Raw genomic sequence first — 19,137 nt, forward strand, 5'->3', positions numbered from 1 at the left:
TATGAAACAAAAATATATATATATATATATATATATATATATATAGTAAAAAGTAGCTTTCAGAAGGAGGCCTACATAAAAGAATGTATAAAACAATGAGGTATAAAAGATACTATATTTTTACCTTCAAACATTCTGATTGAATTAATTTATAACATTTCTACTTTTCAAAACAAAGCAAAATAATAATACTTCAAAAAATTTAAATCAGGACTTGTTAAAAAATTTTAACGTTCTTTTTACATAACAATTGTTTTCTTTCTTCCACCCATTTTGATTATATAAATGTATACATCTAATCCATTTACATATTTTAGTACAGTGATCATTTTATATTACATACTAATAAATACGAGAGCCGTGTAGAAAATAATATCCATCTACATATAGAACCCATATAACACGATAGAATGTGCTTAAGTCTAAGTGCTATAAAACTCACCTAGTTTTATTCATGTCAATCTTTTCAAAATGCATTTGTATTGTTATTATTTCAAAACGGATATTACTTTCTGGGCGACTCTCATATGTTAAAAAAATATTACAATTTTTCAAAATTAACCTATTGTTTATTTTCATTTTTAAATAGTACACCACTACGTATTCTCCCCAGGTCTTATTATAGTAGTAAAACTGATTTTAAAAATTTCCTATATTCAGTTTTCACTAGCATTACATACTCTAGGAATATTTTCGTGAACATCCCGGGAAACTTATTGGTATTACCTGAGATATATTACCACGACGACTGAAGACTCCTGAATAACTAAATAACAATTACGGTGCTGCAATGTGACGTCGGTAATATTTACGTATGTTTACAAATATCTAATTTGGAAAAAAATATTGTTTTATAAACAGATATTATGATAACCCTTTAACTTATAGAGGTTATGTCGTGAAGTACCTAATTTTGTATTAAATTGAGAGATTTATAAAAAAATTAATTCCATTCTCTTATACATAGGTTCAGCAACTCTTCCAATTTTTGGTGGTGGGGGGATGTTATCATTTTGATGTACATATTTTAATTCCCTTACTAGCCACATGATGACGCCATTATGAAACTCCTTTAGCACGCGCATACGCGTTTGTCATTAGTAACAGAAGTAATGCATTATTTGACTCAAAATTTGAAAATGAAAGTAAGCAATTAATAATCAACGGAAAGTTATTGTTCATTCAAAACATTTTAAAATAAATGAAACAGGATAAAGATAATTCTACTACTATATTATTATAACGACATAAAATGTGTACTACAGAATTACCAGGAGAAAGTATGTTACCACGATTATCTCTTTGAATCATTTCTTTTTTCATTATGATCCTTAAAATGTTTTTCGTATATCAACTGTAAGTTAAATTTTGTTATACAAGGAATGGCTTTCGCCCATTTCTTTTCTAAATCAACATTTTTAAGTTTTTTGGATAACGAATCCTTTGCAACACGACACAGTACACGCATTTTTTTCTCTTTACTTTCTCCTGTTTCTCCTTTCTATTCGAATATGTAGCGGGAGGCGCAGTAGTCGCTAGACCGCTACAAATGCACATGCGCACTTGGGTAGTTTTATGATCGCGCCACTATACGGTTAGTAAAGGAATTAATATTACAGATGCATATGACATCAAAATGATATCCCCTTCGAACCTATGTATAATGTATATTGTATACGACCGTGATCATCGTAATTAATTCTTTACAACAAATATTGACATATTTAATAAAATGGCATTAACAAGGAAAGAAATAGATGAAATGAAACCACAAATCGAGAAAGCAGTACATAAATTTCTCGGTTTTGGGGAACCTGCTATTGTTACCACGGCTGTCAATTGTATGACTTCAGGTTATGATAAACGCAAAACGGCAGGTTTGTAATAATCACTTACATGATTATCAATCATCACATCATTTGATTGTATTATTTATTAATTATACTATAACACTATTTATTAATTGTGTTATTATTATACTATTCACATACATTCCTATTTGATCGTAGCATAGAATGAAGTGCATCAGAATTATATCTTCTTATAAACAATTTAATATGAGTAATCATAAGCTTTATTATAAATATGTAATTTCTATGACACAAATAATATACTTTTATAATGTTCCCAATATTATAGATAAATTATCTGCTTTATTGGAAGACAAAAAGGCTTTAAAATTGACAGAAAAAATATTCACAATATACGATGATGCCAAAGCAGCACAGAAAAGTAAAAAACGAAATCATGTGGAAGATAAAGATAAGGACAAAGATGCAAAGAAACCTAGATTTAAGGATGATGAAGTCAAAAATGAAAAAACAACAGAAGCACAGCTATCTGCAGATAAGGTATAAACTCATGTCAATGTGAACTAATATAAACATGTTAATATATTTACTATATTAATTCATATAGTATTATTGCTTTTATTTTATATTATTTTATTATTTTTATTTAGATAAAACAAATGATGGCAAATGCCCAAAGAGAAATCGAGGAAAGGAAAAGAGCATTGAAAGCTATAAAACAAGAAGAAGTTGCCCCAGCAAAACCTCTACTTAAAGCACGAGATTCTTTACCAACAGTAGGAAGCATGTATAATCAAGGTTTATTAAGTAAAACAGATTCTGACAAAGCAAGAAAAATTGCTGCTTTGCAAGCACAAATTAGAAGTAAACTAAGCTCCGGATTACTTGGAAATGTTAGTGTCCCAGATAAACCAACTCCACTAATTTTGGATGAATCTGGCAGAACTGTAGATATAACCGGCAAGGAAGTGCAACTCACACAAGTGGTACCAACATTAAAAGCTAATATTCGAGCAAAAAAACGTGAAGAATTTAAAGCCCAATTGCAAGAATCAAAAGGTCCAGAAGAAATTCAAGACACCCACTTTTTTGATAATAGGATAGGTGTCAAACCGGCAGTGCGAGGCAAACGGACACTCAAATTTCACGAACCTGGAAAATTCCAGCAATTAGCAGAAAGAATTCGTATGAAAGCCCAATTAGAAAAATTGCAAAATGAGATTAGTCAAATTGCCAGAAAGACTGGTATAAGTTCTGCAACTAAATTGGCGCTCATAGCGCCGAAAACAGAAGCTCTTAGTGAAGATGTGCCTAATGTAGAATGGTGGGATTCTGTTATATTAACAGGAGGATATCCGAACGAAGATGAATCTACTACTATTAAAAGTTCTACTATCACAAATCTTGTAGAACATCCCACGCAAATGCGACCACCAAGTATGCACTACTTAATACCTTTTTTAGAGATCGCTTATTTCAAATATGTAATTTTGGTTAATTATTTTTTTTCATTTTAGCTGACCCTTTGAAACCAATATATATGCCTGTATTTTTAACGAAAAAGGAACGCAAGAAATTACGTAGGCAAAATAGACGAGAGGCATGGAAAGAAGAACAAGAGAAAATAAGATTAGGTCTTGAACCTCCTCCAGAACCAAAATTACGAATTTCGAATCTTATGCGAGTATTAGGTACAGAAGCCGTACAAGATCCTACGAAAATAGAAGCTCATGTCCGACAACAAATGGCAAAAAGATTAAAGGCACACGAGGATGCTAATGCAGCTCGAAGACTTACTGCTGATCAGCGACGGGAAAAGAAGGCAAGAAAAATTAAAGAGGATACCACGCTTGGTGTACATGTAGCTGTTTATAGGTGAGCTTAAAGACACATAACACATCTAACTATATAATACATATACGTATCATGTAAAAAGTAATACTGTCATTACAGAATACGTGATCTTCTAAATAATGCTTCGAAAAAGTTTAAAGTGGAAACAAACGCAAAGCAACTTTATCTAACAGGCTGTGTAATGCTCTTCCGAGATTGCAATGTTGTTGTTGTTGAAGGAGGAGCCAAACAATTAAGTAAATACAAACGACTAATGATGAACCGGATTAAATGGGAGGAAGATATTATAAAAGATAATGGAAATGATGTGCCGAACAAATGTGTTCTTGTATGGGAAGGTACTAGTAAACAACGTCATTTTGGAGAAATCAAATTCAAAGTTTGCCCGATTGAAAAAATGGCGCGTGAACATTTCAAGAAACATCAAGTAGAACATTATTGGGACTTAGCATATAGTGGAGCAGTACTTGAAAATACAGACGATGTTCATTCTTAGAAACGGTTTTTGTAATTACAGTAATAAATATTAACACCATGATATGAACACAATCATAGATAATTTCAATACATTTTAAATAAACAATTATTATGGGAGCAAAAGATAGCAAGAAATGAATAATGTAAACAGTGATACATGGAGCGAAAATAAAAGTGCTCAAAGCCTCTCTAGTAACATCTTTGAACAGTTATAGAAACCCTGGATCCAAGATATAAAATTTAATTTTCAAAAGAAGTTATTTGTTATTTATTTATTATATCCAATCTAGGAAAAGATTTTTTATCCATTATTATATAAATTTTTCTTTGAAGAACTTTACTGTTTATTACGAATACAGGAAAGTTAACTACAAAAATATTATACTTCTTATTAATTAGGAATAAGGATTTTCAAAAATATTATTAAAGAATGTATTGAACATATTAATATAAAATTGTATAACTTTCATCTGCTATCATTGACCTTTAAGTAAGCCAGTTTCATAATCACGAAGTACATATTATTTTACTTATCTTTCTCTTTTACATACCAATATGTAATATTAAATTCACGTTTATGAGGCAAAAATTTTCATATTCAATAAGAAATGTGATCATTACTTAACTTTGATTATTTTTGAAACAACTGACAACTGTTTGTTGAAAACAGATACAGATTGTTATTAGCATACAAATAATTCTTATAAAGTTGTTTCATTCTCTTAATTTCAATCTATCTCCCTACGCGCGCCATAAATAATCGCACGAGACGCGTAATACATACTATTTTACGGATTGCCGCATCAAGATTGTAGGCATATATAAGACTGTGCATAACCAATGCAGTTAATCATTCGCAACGTCGTCCCCAAGAATCTTAATCTTTGGATAACGTTATAGTCGAGCCTATAAGTGTCAATTAGCACAGTATAATGGCACCAAGACCCTATGCGAGAGGTACGCTGTAAAAGAACACGCATGTAATTATGCACATACAGCGTGCTATGTACACAAAAGTGCTAATGTACTTTGGATCCTTGAAACTGTACGTCCAACCGCGACTACGGATAACATAGACTATGAAAGGTAAACCTTGGTCTTGTTCATAATACCAATCCGGTTGCAGGAATGATGCGCTTTTACCGTATTTATAAGAGTTATATATGTTGGTTCAGCGTACCTTGTTGACACCCTATACTAGCGTGATTCTTACTGGGCCCCACTCTTTAAACCCACGGAACGGACTGCAGTTTTACTTTCGTTCGAGGATCGGTCTCAGTTCAGGTTTACCGCTCCGTGCTCTTGCGTATACTCGGCGCGGTTCTTGCGAAATTTTACGAGGCAAATGAATTCTGTTGTACGTTGTTGTAATTAATGTACAATCAATTACTGCTTGTCAATTACTACTGATACGATAGTTTTGGAAAAAATGTACTTGTGTGTGAAACGAAGACCGGTCAACGGTATATTTCTTTTCCTGTCACGGTGAGTGTTTCCGCTTTCATTTTGCGAGATAAACGATATCTCGACTACATACTTCAGTACATCTCGAATCGCGACCTATGATTACAACTACATACATGAATAATTTTTGTGAATAAAGTTGTTTCATCCGAATGTTTGACATAATTTAACGTTTGAAGCTGATTTTTCCATTTGGATTCCTAAAATAATGTCAACATTACAGATAATTACGTGTTTAAAATTTCATCTAGCATATTAATTAATTAATGAAAGGAAACTAAAGATATTTTAAAAATTCATTAGTAATGTGCCGCCTACTTTCTCAGTGAGTGGATTTGGCATAGATCATAGAAACACGTGTGTGTCAGCAAAACAAACATGTGTGAGTATAATCACTCAATGCACAGTGACTTATTTTCCTAATAAAAGTTACATAATTTATTTTTTGAAGTTGTTACAAGCAAATATTTTGTAATTTATATTTTATATATTATTTCAATATTTAGTTTACAATGTAATCTTAATGCTAGAAAAAAGATCACATGTACTTGTATTTATATTTGAATAAATATTAATTTCGTAGTAAATATTAATAATACTATTAATATAAACAAATTTTTGACATATATAACTCTTGGAAAGCTTCACCCGTTTATCTAACAATATAATAACATTTATTTTGTACTTGCATCAGATTGACATTTATAAATATTCTTATTAAGAAGAATTATTAATGTTCGTGCAAGAAAATGTATATTTTATATGAGATACAATTTAAAACAGATTTAATGATATGCCGATGTATCAGAAAGCTAACTTTTAGCTATAAATCTTTCAAAATAGAAATTTATTGCGTTGAATATCTTTATCATCATGTCATCAAAAGTTTGTCAAAAAAAAATATTGTGAAACATGTTTTTCTTAAAGGTCATGGTTCCTTCTACATTTTTTATTATTATTTTTAAATCAATATTTATATGCATATATTTTTTAGGCAATGTTCTTGACATATAATTAAAAGACAGTGAATAAAAAATTCCAAAATTTCAAAGTAATTACTAGTAAAAAAAATATATGAAATCATATGAGATATAAATTTTTAGAAACTCTAAAATAGTAGATTATATATACAACCAGAAATTTTTTTTACATATACTTTAATTGTACTTATATGTGTGTACCTACTTAAAAATAGAGAAACACGAAGAATCGTCAAATAATTAATATAGATATAGCATTAATGATTTACCAACATCAGTGTTATCAAATCATATCTCAAAATAACGTGTATACACGATTATTTATTTTTAGTGGGAATTTGAAAATTTTCTTCAGCAAGAGCAAACCAAGTTTCCAAATAACTTTCATCGATTTGTACAGGCACTATTCATGGACGCAGAAAAGATTACGTAAGAAAGTCACAAAAGAAGCAGGAAAGAGTTAAATGTCAAACAACGAATCTTCTTTAATCTCTTCTTAAGGTCGCCCGTGTATCCCATCGGTATGATTAAAAAAATAGCTAAGTACCACACTTAACTCCAAGATATATGTGGATGAAAGGATGAATGAATTTAATATTAAATAAGACGACGCGATAAATAGAATGACGAACAGTGCTCCGCACAGAATGAGGCGAAATGCCATCTCCTAGACAAGGTCTCTAAGATCCATTGCAGTATCTGCAATAGAACAGACATTAATCAGTCACGCGATTTGCTTCGTGTCGGTATCGTTTTTTATTAACGAGAAGATTAATCTATGGAGAAATTATAATACGAATTTTTTTCTATGTATATTTAATTGTATCGTGTGAAAAATTAGCTATTTTTGTCACATACTCCATTTCAATTGCAATGCGGATGTAGAAACGACAAGAACTTCTAATCCGAATGTGCCCAACCCTATAATTGTGTTTTTAATGGTTGATTCTATCGCGTCATTGTCAAGTTAGGTAATAACACAACCATTGAATTTACATGACAATTATTAGGTAACGTCAAGGTATACTACTGTATAATAGAAGTTATACACGATTTCTCACGAGTTCACTTCAAGTGGAAGGTACAAGATTATCATGGTGTTCTCAACACCTTCTATATTCTCACAATCTTAATAATCAGGGGTTTCATACTGCTACGAAAGTTTCAGCTTTTGTCACGTTTAATTAGTCATTTTCTTTTCCTTCAGTACGAAGAAAGTAATTAATAAGAAAGAAATATAATGTAAGTTTCGATATAGAAAAATATTTTGTACTATCGTTATAATATGTAATTGATATAAATAATTAAATATAAAAAATCAGTTCATATACATTACCATTTATTGCTTGGCAAACAAAGTTCTTATCTTTGTTATGATTAGATTCCTTTAACGGTGATCTTGATGACCCATAAGATTATAAAATACCAATAGGTATTTATCCTAACAATGATTGTACTGCTTGTAACAAGAAATGAATGTTACCTTTTCGTTCTCACGATACTGGTAGTAAAGTTATTTTCTATGGGTATGTTATTCCCAAGTTTATTATAGATAATTGATGAATTTTTTTCTCACAAGATTACTCTCGAACGAACTAGAATTGCTGCAAGAATCTGCATTTATTATCGCATAAACGCTTTCTGTTCCCACAGTTTTATTTCTTTTAAAGGTCTGCCATTGCCATTGAATTTTAATATTATATATAAACCGTTACCATCGTTTTCACTATCAAAAACTGAAGCTTAACTACAAGTGGAAACAATATACATAATGAGATAAAAACAGACCGATCGTAATATTCGAATAATTATGCGCGGTAATATAAGTAGAGACAAGCTATATTTTCTATCTTCAGATTTCGATTCGCAGATTCCTTGCCACGTTGGTACTCATCAAAGGTACTACATTACCGTCAAATATGTTACTGGATCTGGGTAGGCGTACAAATATTTCGATGGAGAAATACGATCAGGCGGAGCGAGCAATCCTGAACTCGCGGACACATTTGAATCAAGGTTCTCCTTCATGGTACCTCGGTGTGTCACATGAAATGACCGAACACGCTCAGAATCTCTCAAGAAAAGCTCTACGGATAGAAACGATGGCCGTAATGCTGGTAGAAGCTTTGAACATGTCATCAAAAGAAGCATCTTCCGTATTACCATCGGTAACTGCCATCAGTTGTCCTGACTCGCCTACATATTTGCAAGTGATGGCCAGCTGCAAGATGATCGATCCTCGCTATAGAACGCACAGCGGGAAATGCAATAACGGTTTGCATCCGACTTGGGGCGCAGCTCTAGAAGCTTATATACGGTTCTTGCCAACTGAATACGTCGATGGTGTTTCTCTACCGCGTATAGATTTACCTAGCGCCAGAGACGTCTCTTTGAGAGTTCATTCCGGAGGATCCGATCTTAAACATCCGTATCTAATGGCGCTCACCGCGCTCTTTGGTCAATTCCTCATTCACGATCTCGCGCACACGCCAAAGATGGAACTACCCGATGGGGCGAGACTAAAATGTTGCGACGTGGATTACGAACACTTTCATCCGGAATGTTTTCCAATCCGAGCCAATAATGTTGTCGGCTGCATGGAATATTCTAGATCGGCGCCGCACCCAGGAAATTCGCTACAGGTAATTGAAATATAGCGTGTGAATGAAATCCCTTGCAGGAACTCTTTGCAGGAATTCCTGATATGTAATATGTTTACTAAGTATTGGATAAATGGCAAAGTCCTGTCGGTTCTGGTATTATCAATTCAGCAGCATTGTTTTATTCAATAAATTATGATGGATTTGAGTAGAAATTAATTTTGTTCTTCTTAGTTAAAATGTCTTAACGCGGTACTTACCAAACAGCGTAAAAGTATTTTTCTACGTAGGGATGCAAATTGGGTCCTCGGCAGCAGATCAACCAAGCGTCATCCTACTTAGACCTTTCCCCTATTTATGGGAGTTCCGAAGATGTAGCGCAAGCTCTGCGATCCGGCAAGGGTGGTTTGCTTAATACACAGAGGAAGAACTTGCCCATGCCTTCGCCTAAGTATGAAAGTTGCAGAAGCGCGAACAAAGCTTTTCCATGTTTCTTTAGTGGGGATTCACGGGTAAACGAGAACCCCGGTCTCACTCTAATGCATGTACTTTTTCTGCGTGAACATAATCGAGTTGCTACAGAGCTAGGACGACTGAATCCTCACTGGGATGACGAGAGACTCTATCAGGAAGCAAGAAGGATCGTTATCGCAGAAATGGAGCATATAACTTATAACGAGTTTCTACCCGTTGTTCTCGGAGAAACGACTCTCGACAAGTACGTGTTCTCTCTTTCCTTTTATAATTAATTTCACAGATTAACACTTTCATTCGTTACATACGCACCACAAAATTTTAATTCGGTCTTATTAATAATTGTATAGTTATTTCATTGATATGGCTATAACCCATAACTATTTAGACACTTACAATAGTACATTTCAATCTAAAGGTTCATATATTCGTTATATTTCCAAAATTATGACTGAAAAACGTTCTTCTACTGTCAGTTTGTTATCTGCTATCATAGCTGGAATCAAATACTCTTATTATTTAACTATTGTTCTCATCGATATTTTCTACTATTTTATATGGTTGGCTGAAATAAGACCAGAGATTCAAATTAAACCTTACAGTTTCATTTCTAGTATACTTGCATATTTACAATAATTTGATAGTGTCTAGATACTTATGGATGTTAGTGTATATATGTGTATGTAAAATGATTCGATTTTTTGGAAAATTGGAAGATATCAGTTACGCTTAACGCATCGAGGATACTTTCGAGGCTACGATACTCGAACGGATGCGACACTTTCAAACGCTGCCGCCTCTGCTGGACTCTTCTTCATTGCCACGCTGACCCCAAAAACCCTCGACCTAGTTGACTCGCGATCGGCGTTAAAGTCTGGAGAAAGGTCCTTACTATCGGCCTTCTACGCTCCGCAAGAGTTCTATGAAGCTGGTGCTATTGATCGCCTGATTGCTGGCGCTACAGGTCAGTTGAAATTACATATAAATATAATTTTAATGAAAAACATCCCTAAGCATACGTACATCTCATAAGATTTAATCATCGAAAGATGCATGTACATGTAGCTAATAGAGTTCGATGTGATAGTACAAGATACGATTAGTCCGGTGTACGTCTGACTGTAGGTTTCACAAGATCAATTATTTTATTGAACATAAATTACATGCTGTAAATACACGAGGATTCTGCTATGATATGCCAAATGGTAGTGGATATGTACTCCGTTTCATGAACAAAAAATATGTTTTAAACTATTCTAAAAAATTATTAAAAATCATAATAATTATACAGATAAAGATCATCAAGGTACCGTTAAGCTACCTTATATATTAATCATAGATTTATTGAAAATTTCTAATTGTAAACATTTTTCTATTAAAATATAGTTAACTTTCAACAATTTTTGACAATCGACTGTGATATTACAGGACTTCCCAATATCTTTTTTTAATATCGAATAGTATGCTATTTTAAAAACTTTATAAGACTTAAATAAATTTCTTTGCTCAATTTCATATTTAGTATAACTAATATTTATATTAAGGAATTGATTATATATCAAGTAAAATTCTAATTATATCTAGTCAGTTAAATGAATACTATAATTGATTAACTATAAAAACTAAACTCGATTGTGATTGCGTAATTGATAATATTTGATTGTTTAGTCTTTAAAATTAATTTTTCGTTCGTATTTGTTCCTCCAATCAAAACAAAAGAAATAGTTACGGTTAATGTACAATAATGTGTGTCAATCCAAATGGCATTAGTTCAAGTAAATTATTTGACTCGTAGTTATTTATTGTTAGAGTCGTTTGTACAGTCGTTTGTTGCTTCAAATGGCAAAGTTTTTAACGCAACCTTTCGAAGTATGCATCAGTTACAGAATGTAATAGACTATTTACATTAAGTGATCCTTACTATCTGTAGGTTCGAAGATTCATAACAGTCTAGACCTTTAGATACAAAAATTCATAATTTTTAAATTATATAATAACATATCCCGATGACATAATGAGCGATGATCGAAATGATATATTGCCATGTAAAATCATTTATTCGAATAAGAATTCTGTTAGGATATTACACTCTGTGAAATAGAAAACTAAAACGGTTTTATCCAATTTATATTTTCATTGTACATATCAACTATGATTTTAAGATTTTATAATAATATTTAAAAGGACAATGTTAAAATGTGTTAAAAATATATATAGAATTTAGATAAAAATTTTTTTAAATATTGTTACGATCTGCTAACACATTGCCCCATGAGAACTTGGTTTTAATGACGATCTAGGATGCAAGATTTAATTTCCGCGACAGCGGGACATTCTAGGAAGCCATTGCCACCAGGACTGAATGAAATACTTTTGGAACGATATTTCCATGATGGAAAAAGCAACGATATTCCCGTGGATTACGCTGCGCAGATCATACAACAGGGAAGGGATCATGGTTTGCCACCTTATGTCAGATGGCGATCATTTTGTAATTTAACATATGTCAGTAGTTTTGAACATCTTAGAGGAGCAATGTCCAAAGATACTATAGAAAGACTTCGAAATGTTTATAAGTAAGATATAATTATAATAATTTATTATTTGAACCTGAATACATTTTTATAAATTTATAATTTATATTTAATAATTTGTATCATTAACTAGTTGTTGAAACGAGTATTATTTACAGTTTCTTTTTCAATTTACAGAAATGTAGAGGATATAGATTTAGTAACAGGATTGCTTTCGGAAGCACCATTACCTGACTCAGTCTTAGGACCAACGTTTCTTTGTTTATTGGGCCTTACTTTTCGGAATATTCGTTTTGGTAAGTGATCCGCGATGTCTATATTCATTACAAAAGTATGTAAAACTCTTCACTTTGGAAGTATATATTTTATGATTAATTTTAATGTAACATGATTAATGTAACATCTCATAAATTATAATACAGGTGACAGATATTGGTATGAGAATGGAAATACCCCAGGATCGTTTACCTTATATCAATTAGAAGAGATCCGAAAAGTCACAATGGCACAAATATTATGTTACAATGGTGAAAGATTGAATTGGGTGCAACCTAGAGCGTTTCTTCTAAGAGATCGTTTTTTGTAAGTTTATTGCTTTATTTTTATTTGAATAAACGTTTAAAATAATAGATATAGTTATTTTCCTCAGACAAAAGGAATAATCAGTCAATATTAATTTTTAGAAACGAAGTGATAAACTGTACGATACACAAAAGCGGATCGCCGAATCTTTCATTTTGGAAAGAAAGGAATAATTCATAACTTTTTTGCTATTCGTAATTGTATATAGCAAATATTACATAGCTATTATTAACAGAAAACGCTAGAACTTATGTTAATCAACATTGTTCCTTATCATAGAAACTATAAATTCCTATATTTCATTTTCTTTTCCAAGACGATTAATTAAAAAAAATTTATTAAATCAAAAATGAATAAAAGTAATTATAAATGAAACACACATTTGCTACTTACTACTTAAGAATTATGTATTTGATGCACATGCTAATGTGTATCTCATTCACTATGTCGTATTTAATATTTTTTATACATTTTGTAATAACTACAACTATAACTACATTAATAATGACTGTATTTAAAAAATACATACAATACAAAAATTTTAAAAATATATCATTGAAATATAAATACTCCTATATTTTCTGTACATAAAATAATATCAAATATCTTTCAGAATTGACAGATTATAGAAAATAATATATAGTTAAAGAACAATAAAAAATATCAAAATACAGAAATGTTTTTATTTCTATAATAATTATTCCTATATAGAAATAGATTTCTCGTAATATACATATATAAAACTGTTCGGAATTTTGAGTGGCCGTCCGTTTATGGCAGGAGCAGGCCCATTCCCTTCTTTAGGAAATTCCCGAAATGTCCTCCCCGAGCTGTAAACCTAATGTTCGAAGGTCAGCTAAGAAACCCTTGGAAAGGACCAGATCGATCGATCGGTTTGACCTGGCCGGTTGCTCTTTAGTCAATAATTGGTAATAAAAACATTTTCATTCATTTTTATCATTACAATAAAATCAATAGCTACCAACAATTATTTAATGTCCAAAAAATTAAACAAGAGAATAATAGATTATTACTTAAAACAATGTAACGAGAAGTATTTGTCAATAAAAACTTTATACTTCAGATTAGTTCACATTAAAAATTTTTGCAATATATACGATATCAAATAAAAATATTATAGTGTACTTATATAATTAATATACTTTTTTTATACTTTTTAATACTTTTTTTTTTATATTTCTAAATAAAGCACATTTTAAAATAACATTTATTCATAATTAATTGTATGTCTTGTAAATATCAAGCAAATTATTATTTTACTATTATTAATTGTATTACATAACTGCGATATCGCGCGGCATCACCTTTTAAATTCCGGAAACAACTAGATGTAATACCTCCATAGACAATTTTCATTGCTAAATAATCATATCTTTTACTTTTTATAATAAAGTAATGAAATATAACAATATTATAATAATTTAAATATTATATAATATATTTTATTTCCCTGATTTCAGATTTATATCATTTGTTTGATTAATGATTACGATATCTATACTGTTGTGGAATATTCGGGGTAATTCTCGAGTAACGAACAGCACGAAGGCCATGGAATACGTTGATTCGTAAATTCTTCCAGAGCGGAGTACTTATTGGCCAAATAATACTTTCTACATTGGTCAACAAAATGGAAGGTTCCTACTGCGCGCATGGTTTGCGCATTGTACTAGTCTCTCTGAAGGTTGCATCATTACACATAAAGTTGGAGTATTCGCGTCTCTTTTTAAGTTTCTTATAAATTTGAAAGGATAAAACGTATAAAATCAAAATGTTGACCGCTGCAAGGTTGTTAACTCGTAGTTGTAGCAATATAACCTACGACATTACTAGAAAACAACAATTCAGTACAATTGTTAAAAATGTAAGTTTCGATGGCGATTTGCGGCACGGCGTGCAATTGCATTTATCGAATATTTTTATCTTGTATTGAATTTGTACAATTATTTGATCATGTAATAGGATTAAGTTTATTATTTCATATCTATCTTTATTTTTTCAATGTTTTCTATAGCTAAATGTTCTTTTAATCAATATTAAGCATTAGCTATTTCGTAGCCGGCACGTGACCTGCCTTTAACAAAAATTATATATTTTTATATATTTTAAATTAATTTTATAAAAAGATAGCATGATATTTATTATAATTGCTTCTTTCTTATATGTTATTTATAACAAATGTTACAGGAAATTTTTTTTGTATTATAATTAATTGTGTTATAGTAGGATGCATTAAATATAACATTTAGAATACGTAAATTAAAATATTTTTCAGGCTGCGGTTCCTGCATTGGCGGTACCCCAACGATTTACAGATCTGCAACAATATAGATACAAGTAAATTGCTCATGTTATAATTATTTTACGCATTAAAATTGTATTTAATTCTTATGTATTGTTAATAATGTAACTATGTTTTTAAATATCATGAATGAAAATCTATTATTTACTTAGATCCGAAGGCGTGAAAGGTGCAGTTATTGGCATTGATCTTGGAACAACATTTTCATGTGTAGCAGTTATGGAAGGAAAACAAGCCAAAGTTATAGAAAATGCAGAAGGATCACGAACAACTCCATCTTATGTAGCATTTACTAAAGGTCAGAATTAAAAATTTTATTTTCTTAAATATTGCAACATTAAAATTTTAAACATATTTTTATTGTAGTAAAATATGTCTTCTCATACATGAAATAAATATTTAATAATTTACATTATCGATAATTCACATTTATATATGCTAGTAAAATCAGTGACTTACATAAGTTCGTAAAGAAAGTTCATAAGACATATAAGACACAGCTTATTAAATATGTTTATTCACCTCTTTTGTATTAATTTGTGAAAAAGGTCTTATTGTGTTATTCAGTTATGCCGTGTTTTTTTATCTGTTTGTACTGTACTGAAATAACTGTTTTTGATCCGAACAAATACAAATATACAAATAAAATTTATTCAAAGGCTATATAGTATATAAATAAAACTAAAAGTGAATGAAATATTGATTTTTAGTTATGTTAAGTAAAATATAATTTGTACAATAAATACAATATTCTAATTCATTTCTATTTATAATAATACAAGTAGAATTGAAACATTAAAACATGAGATACCAAAACCTATTTGATTTATGATACTGATTCCAAGTTTTTGTTTTAATGAAATTAAATTATAAACTTGTTAACTTTCAGATGATGAACGTTTAGTTGGTATGCCAGCTAAACGTCAGGCAGTTACAAATTCAGCAAACACATTTTATGCTACAAAACGATTAATTGGACGAAAATTCGACGATCCTGAAGTCAAAAAGGATATGTATGTACATTTTGTACGTGTGTGTATGTGTGCGCGCGCGCGTACATGTATGTGTTAATAAATGTAATTTTTTTTTAATCATTATAATTTTAGGAAAACTGTGTCTTATAAAATTGTTCGAGCTTCTAATGGAGATGCATGGGTACAAGGAGGTGATGGTAAACTATATTCCCCTAGTCAAATTGGTGCATTTGTACTCATAAAGATGAAGGAAACTGCAGAATCGTATTTAAGTACACCAGTAAAAAATGCTGTAATTACTGTTCCTGCATATTTCAATGATTCCCAAAGACAAGCTACCAAGGATGCTGGTCAAATTTCGGGGCTTAATGTACTTAGGGTAATTAATGAACCAACAGCAGCTGCCCTTGCATATGGCATGGATAAAACAGAAGATAAAATGTGAGAATTTTAATATTTTTAATTATATTGTAAACTTAATATTAATGCATATAAAGTACATCAAAACAAGAATGATGCCATTATTTTTCGTCTCTTAGAACTATTGCATTATACATGCTGAATTTATTTTCTGACTATTTTTATAAAATATTATTCATTATTTTGATTAATGAAAAAAGCATACTCTTTAAATATATGGTATATTCTTTTAGCATTGCAGTGTACGATTTAGGAGGTGGTACTTTTGATATTTCAATTTTGGAAATCCAAAAAGGAGTCTTTGAGGTTAAATCCACAAATGGAGACACCTTTTTAGGAGGTGAAGACTTTGATAATGCATTAGTTAATTATCTTGTATCAGAATTTAAAAAAGAGGTAAATATATTGAAGTAATCTGTATTATTTTTAATATGTACTAAAAGTGATTATATATGATATTTTAACATTTTCATTTTTGTGTACAGCAAGGCATAGATATAACTAAAGACACAATGGCAATGCAAAGGTTAAAGGAAGCAGCTGAGAAGGCAAAGATTGAATTGTCTAGTTCTTTACAAACTGATATAAATTTACCTTATTTAACTATGGACTCTAGTGGGCCAAAACATTTAAACCTCAAGCTTTCAAGAAGTAAATTCGAAAGTCTTGTTGCTGATTTAATTAAACGTACTATTCAGCCATGTCAAAAAGCACTTTCTGATGCTGAAGTAACGAAGTCTGACATTGGTGAAGTATTATTAGTTGGTGGTATGACAAGAGTACCTAAAGTTCAACAAACTGTACAAGATATTTTTGGACGGCAACCATCCAAGGCAGTAAACCCCGATGAAGCTGTTGCTGTAGGTGCTGCTGTTCAAGGTGGTGTCCTTGCTGGGGATGTAACAGATGTTCTTCTTTTGGACGTTACCCCTCTGTCACTTGGTAAATGATTCTTTCTTTATATATTTCATCAAAATTATTTTTAGACTATGATGCTTATAACAACTAATCTTCTCTCTGAACAAAATGAAGATCTTAATCTCCTGAGTTTTGATGAAATAAATTTTTTATTTTTTAGTTATGGTCATAGAATTGTTGAAGTTTAATGTTTGTATTATTTAGGTATTGAAACACTGGGTGGCGTTTTCACACGATTAATTTCTCGAAATACAACGATTCCTACCAAAAAGAGCCAAGTATTCTCTACAGCTGCTGATGGTCAGACTCAAGTAGAAATCAAAGTACACCAAGGCGAACGAGAAATGGCTAGCGATAATAAACTTTTGGGACAATTTACTCTTGTTGGAATTCCACCCGCGCCTAGAGGAGTACCACAAATAGAAGTCACATTTGACATTGATGCCAATGGCATTGTTCACGTATCTGCTAGAGATAAAGGAACTGGAAAAGAACAACAAAGTATGTAAATGTATAAATTAAATCCAGTATATTTTTTTACGAATGAATTAAGTTTTTATACACACAAACAAAATTATTTTATTTATTCAATTTTTATTTTTTATTTACAGTCGTTATTCAATCAAGTGGCGGTCTTAGTAAAGATGAAATTGAAAACATGGTGAAAAATGCTGAACAATATGCCAAGCAAGATAAAATAAAAAAAGAAAGAGTTGAAGCTGTGAATCAAGCTGAGGGAATCATTCACGATACAGAATCCAAATTGGAGGAATTTAAAGCACAATTGCCACAAGACGAAGTAAGGCTTTATATATAGTATTATTACATACATGGTATACGATATTATATGATATACCATGTCAAATCAATTTCCCTTTCGTCATAATACCATTTAACAATGATTTATAGTGTGACAAACTCAGAGAATTGGTTGCAAAAATGCGAGAAACATTAGCTAAGAAAGACGATACGGAACCAGAAGAGATCAAGAGACAGACAAATGAATTACAACAAGCTAGTCTTAAGTTGTTTGAAATGGCGTATAAGAAAGTGCGTACTTTATTTATTATTAAAATATTGATTATTACTAAATTCATTATATTTATTAAATTTATTTGACTATATATATAGATGGCCGCAGAACGAGAAGGACAAAGTCAAAATCAACATCAGCAACAGGAAGATGGGCCTGAAAAGAAGGAAGAGAAGAATTAATCCAAGAATTAAATATGTACCAAATTTTCATTATGTACGTAAAGTGAAACTTTGAAAGAAAGAAAGAAATGCTATACATAGTACGTTATTTATTATGCATTACAATTTTGTGAAAAGTAAAATTGTAAACTTTGTATATAACTGCTTGCATTATAGCATTTGTTGCTATCATATTTTGTATCATTACATGCAAAAAGTGTCAAAACATAATTTTCATTGGTTTCAAACACTTGGCCATATATAACAACAGTAATGAAAATTGGTAGCTCAAAAAAATGCGATTGTAAAACTGTTGATTCAGTATGAATGTGGGAGAAAATACTAAGAGAATGCGATGAATGCTCGATACAAAACAGATTATTCCTTAGAAAGTACGCGATATGTAGATTATTTTAGGTAATATTGTATTATGACATATGATGTTATTAAAATTTTTTATTTGAAACACACTGCTCTAGAATATAACTACAATGTTTTTGATGTGTTATCTAATAAATTTATGAAAAAGTAA

General features: G+C 30.9%; 3 protein-coding genes across 6 annotated transcripts; all 3 read left to right on the forward strand.

Annotated features, from left to right (window-relative positions):
• The first annotated feature begins 1,603 nt into the window (after positions 1 to 1,603).
• LOC105665999 (U4/U6 small nuclear ribonucleoprotein Prp3) lies at positions 1,604 to 4,338 on the forward strand. The gene is made up of 5 exons (XM_012311102.3): positions 1,604 to 1,877; positions 2,140 to 2,351; positions 2,462 to 3,248; positions 3,329 to 3,686; positions 3,765 to 4,338. The coding sequence occupies exons 1-5, from the start codon at positions 1,733 to 1,735 to the stop codon at positions 4,159 to 4,161; spliced, it is 1,899 nt and encodes a 632-aa protein (XP_012166492.1). The 5' UTR covers positions 1,604 to 1,732; the 3' UTR covers positions 4,162 to 4,338.
• A 146-nt stretch (positions 4,339 to 4,484) lies between these two features.
• On the forward strand, positions 4,485 to 13,325 carry LOC100643921 (peroxidasin). 4 transcript variants are annotated; one of them, XM_048404737.1, is made up of 10 exons: positions 4,485 to 5,627; positions 5,910 to 5,988; positions 6,918 to 7,015; positions 8,457 to 9,228; positions 9,477 to 9,904; positions 10,377 to 10,624; positions 11,987 to 12,236; positions 12,372 to 12,490; positions 12,617 to 12,776; positions 12,878 to 13,325. In XM_048404737.1, exons 1-10 carry the CDS (start codon positions 5,572 to 5,574, stop codon positions 12,954 to 12,956), a joined length of 2,289 nt encoding a protein of 762 aa, XP_048260694.1. In that variant the 5' UTR covers positions 4,485 to 5,571; the 3' UTR covers positions 12,957 to 13,325. The 4 variants fall into 4 exon arrangements, with proteins under 4 accessions (XP_048260694.1, XP_048260712.1, XP_048260701.1 ...); XM_048404755.1 differs by lacking the exon at positions 6,918 to 7,015 and having other exon boundaries at positions 4,485 to 5,988; XM_048404744.1 differs by lacking the exons at positions 5,910 to 5,988; positions 6,918 to 7,015.
• Positions 13,326 to 14,453: 1,128 nt separating this feature from the next.
• Positions 14,454 to 19,137, forward strand: LOC100644048 (heat shock 70 kDa protein cognate 5). Its single transcript, XM_003393301.4, has 11 exons — positions 14,454 to 14,661; positions 15,073 to 15,134; positions 15,252 to 15,397; positions 15,989 to 16,112; positions 16,206 to 16,514; positions 16,727 to 16,889; positions 16,979 to 17,435; positions 17,616 to 17,912; positions 18,023 to 18,210; positions 18,321 to 18,461; positions 18,543 to 19,137. The coding sequence occupies exons 1-11, from the start codon at positions 14,569 to 14,571 to the stop codon at positions 18,624 to 18,626; spliced, it is 2,064 nt and encodes a 687-aa protein (XP_003393349.2). The 5' UTR covers positions 14,454 to 14,568; the 3' UTR covers positions 18,627 to 19,137.

Source organism: Bombus terrestris, chromosome 1 (genome assembly GCF_910591885.1).
Source record: "Bombus terrestris chromosome 1, iyBomTerr1.2, whole genome shotgun sequence".
Lineage (NCBI taxonomy): Eukaryota > Metazoa > Arthropoda > Insecta > Hymenoptera > Apidae > Bombus > Bombus terrestris.

What these genes read in the sequence shown, in the direction of transcription:
- LOC105665999 (XM_012311102.3), top strand. Translation starts at nt 1,733, where the DNA reads ATGGCATTAACAAGGAAAGAAATAGATGAAATGAAACCACAAATCGAG. An exon ending in CACAGCTATCTGCAGATAAG is followed by an intron (nt 2,352 to 2,461) that starts GTATAAACTCAT and finishes ATTTTTATTTAG; the next exon opens with ATAAAACAAATGATGGCAAA. An exon ending in CACGCAAATGCGACCACCAA is followed by an intron (nt 3,249 to 3,328) that starts GTATGCACTACT and finishes TTTTCATTTTAG; the next exon opens with CTGACCCTTTGAAACCAATA.
- LOC100643921 (XM_048404737.1), top strand. Translation starts at nt 5,572, where the DNA reads ATGTACTTGTGTGTGAAACGAAGACCGGTCAACGGTATATTTCTTTTC. An exon ending in GGAGAAACGACTCTCGACAA is followed by an intron (nt 9,905 to 10,376) that starts GTACGTGTTCTC and finishes GAAAATTGGAAG; the next exon opens with ATATCAGTTACGCTTAACGC. An exon ending in CCTGATTGCTGGCGCTACAG is followed by an intron (nt 10,625 to 11,986) that starts GTCAGTTGAAAT and finishes TTTCCGCGACAG; the next exon opens with CGGGACATTCTAGGAAGCCA.
- LOC100644048 (XM_003393301.4), top strand. Translation starts at nt 14,569, where the DNA reads ATGTTGACCGCTGCAAGGTTGTTAACTCGTAGTTGTAGCAATATAACC. An exon ending in CTGCAACAATATAGATACAA is followed by an intron (nt 15,135 to 15,251) that starts GTAAATTGCTCA and finishes TTATTTACTTAG; the next exon opens with ATCCGAAGGCGTGAAAGGTG. An exon ending in TATCAGAATTTAAAAAAGAG is followed by an intron (nt 16,890 to 16,978) that starts GTAAATATATTG and finishes TTTTGTGTACAG; the next exon opens with CAAGGCATAGATATAACTAA.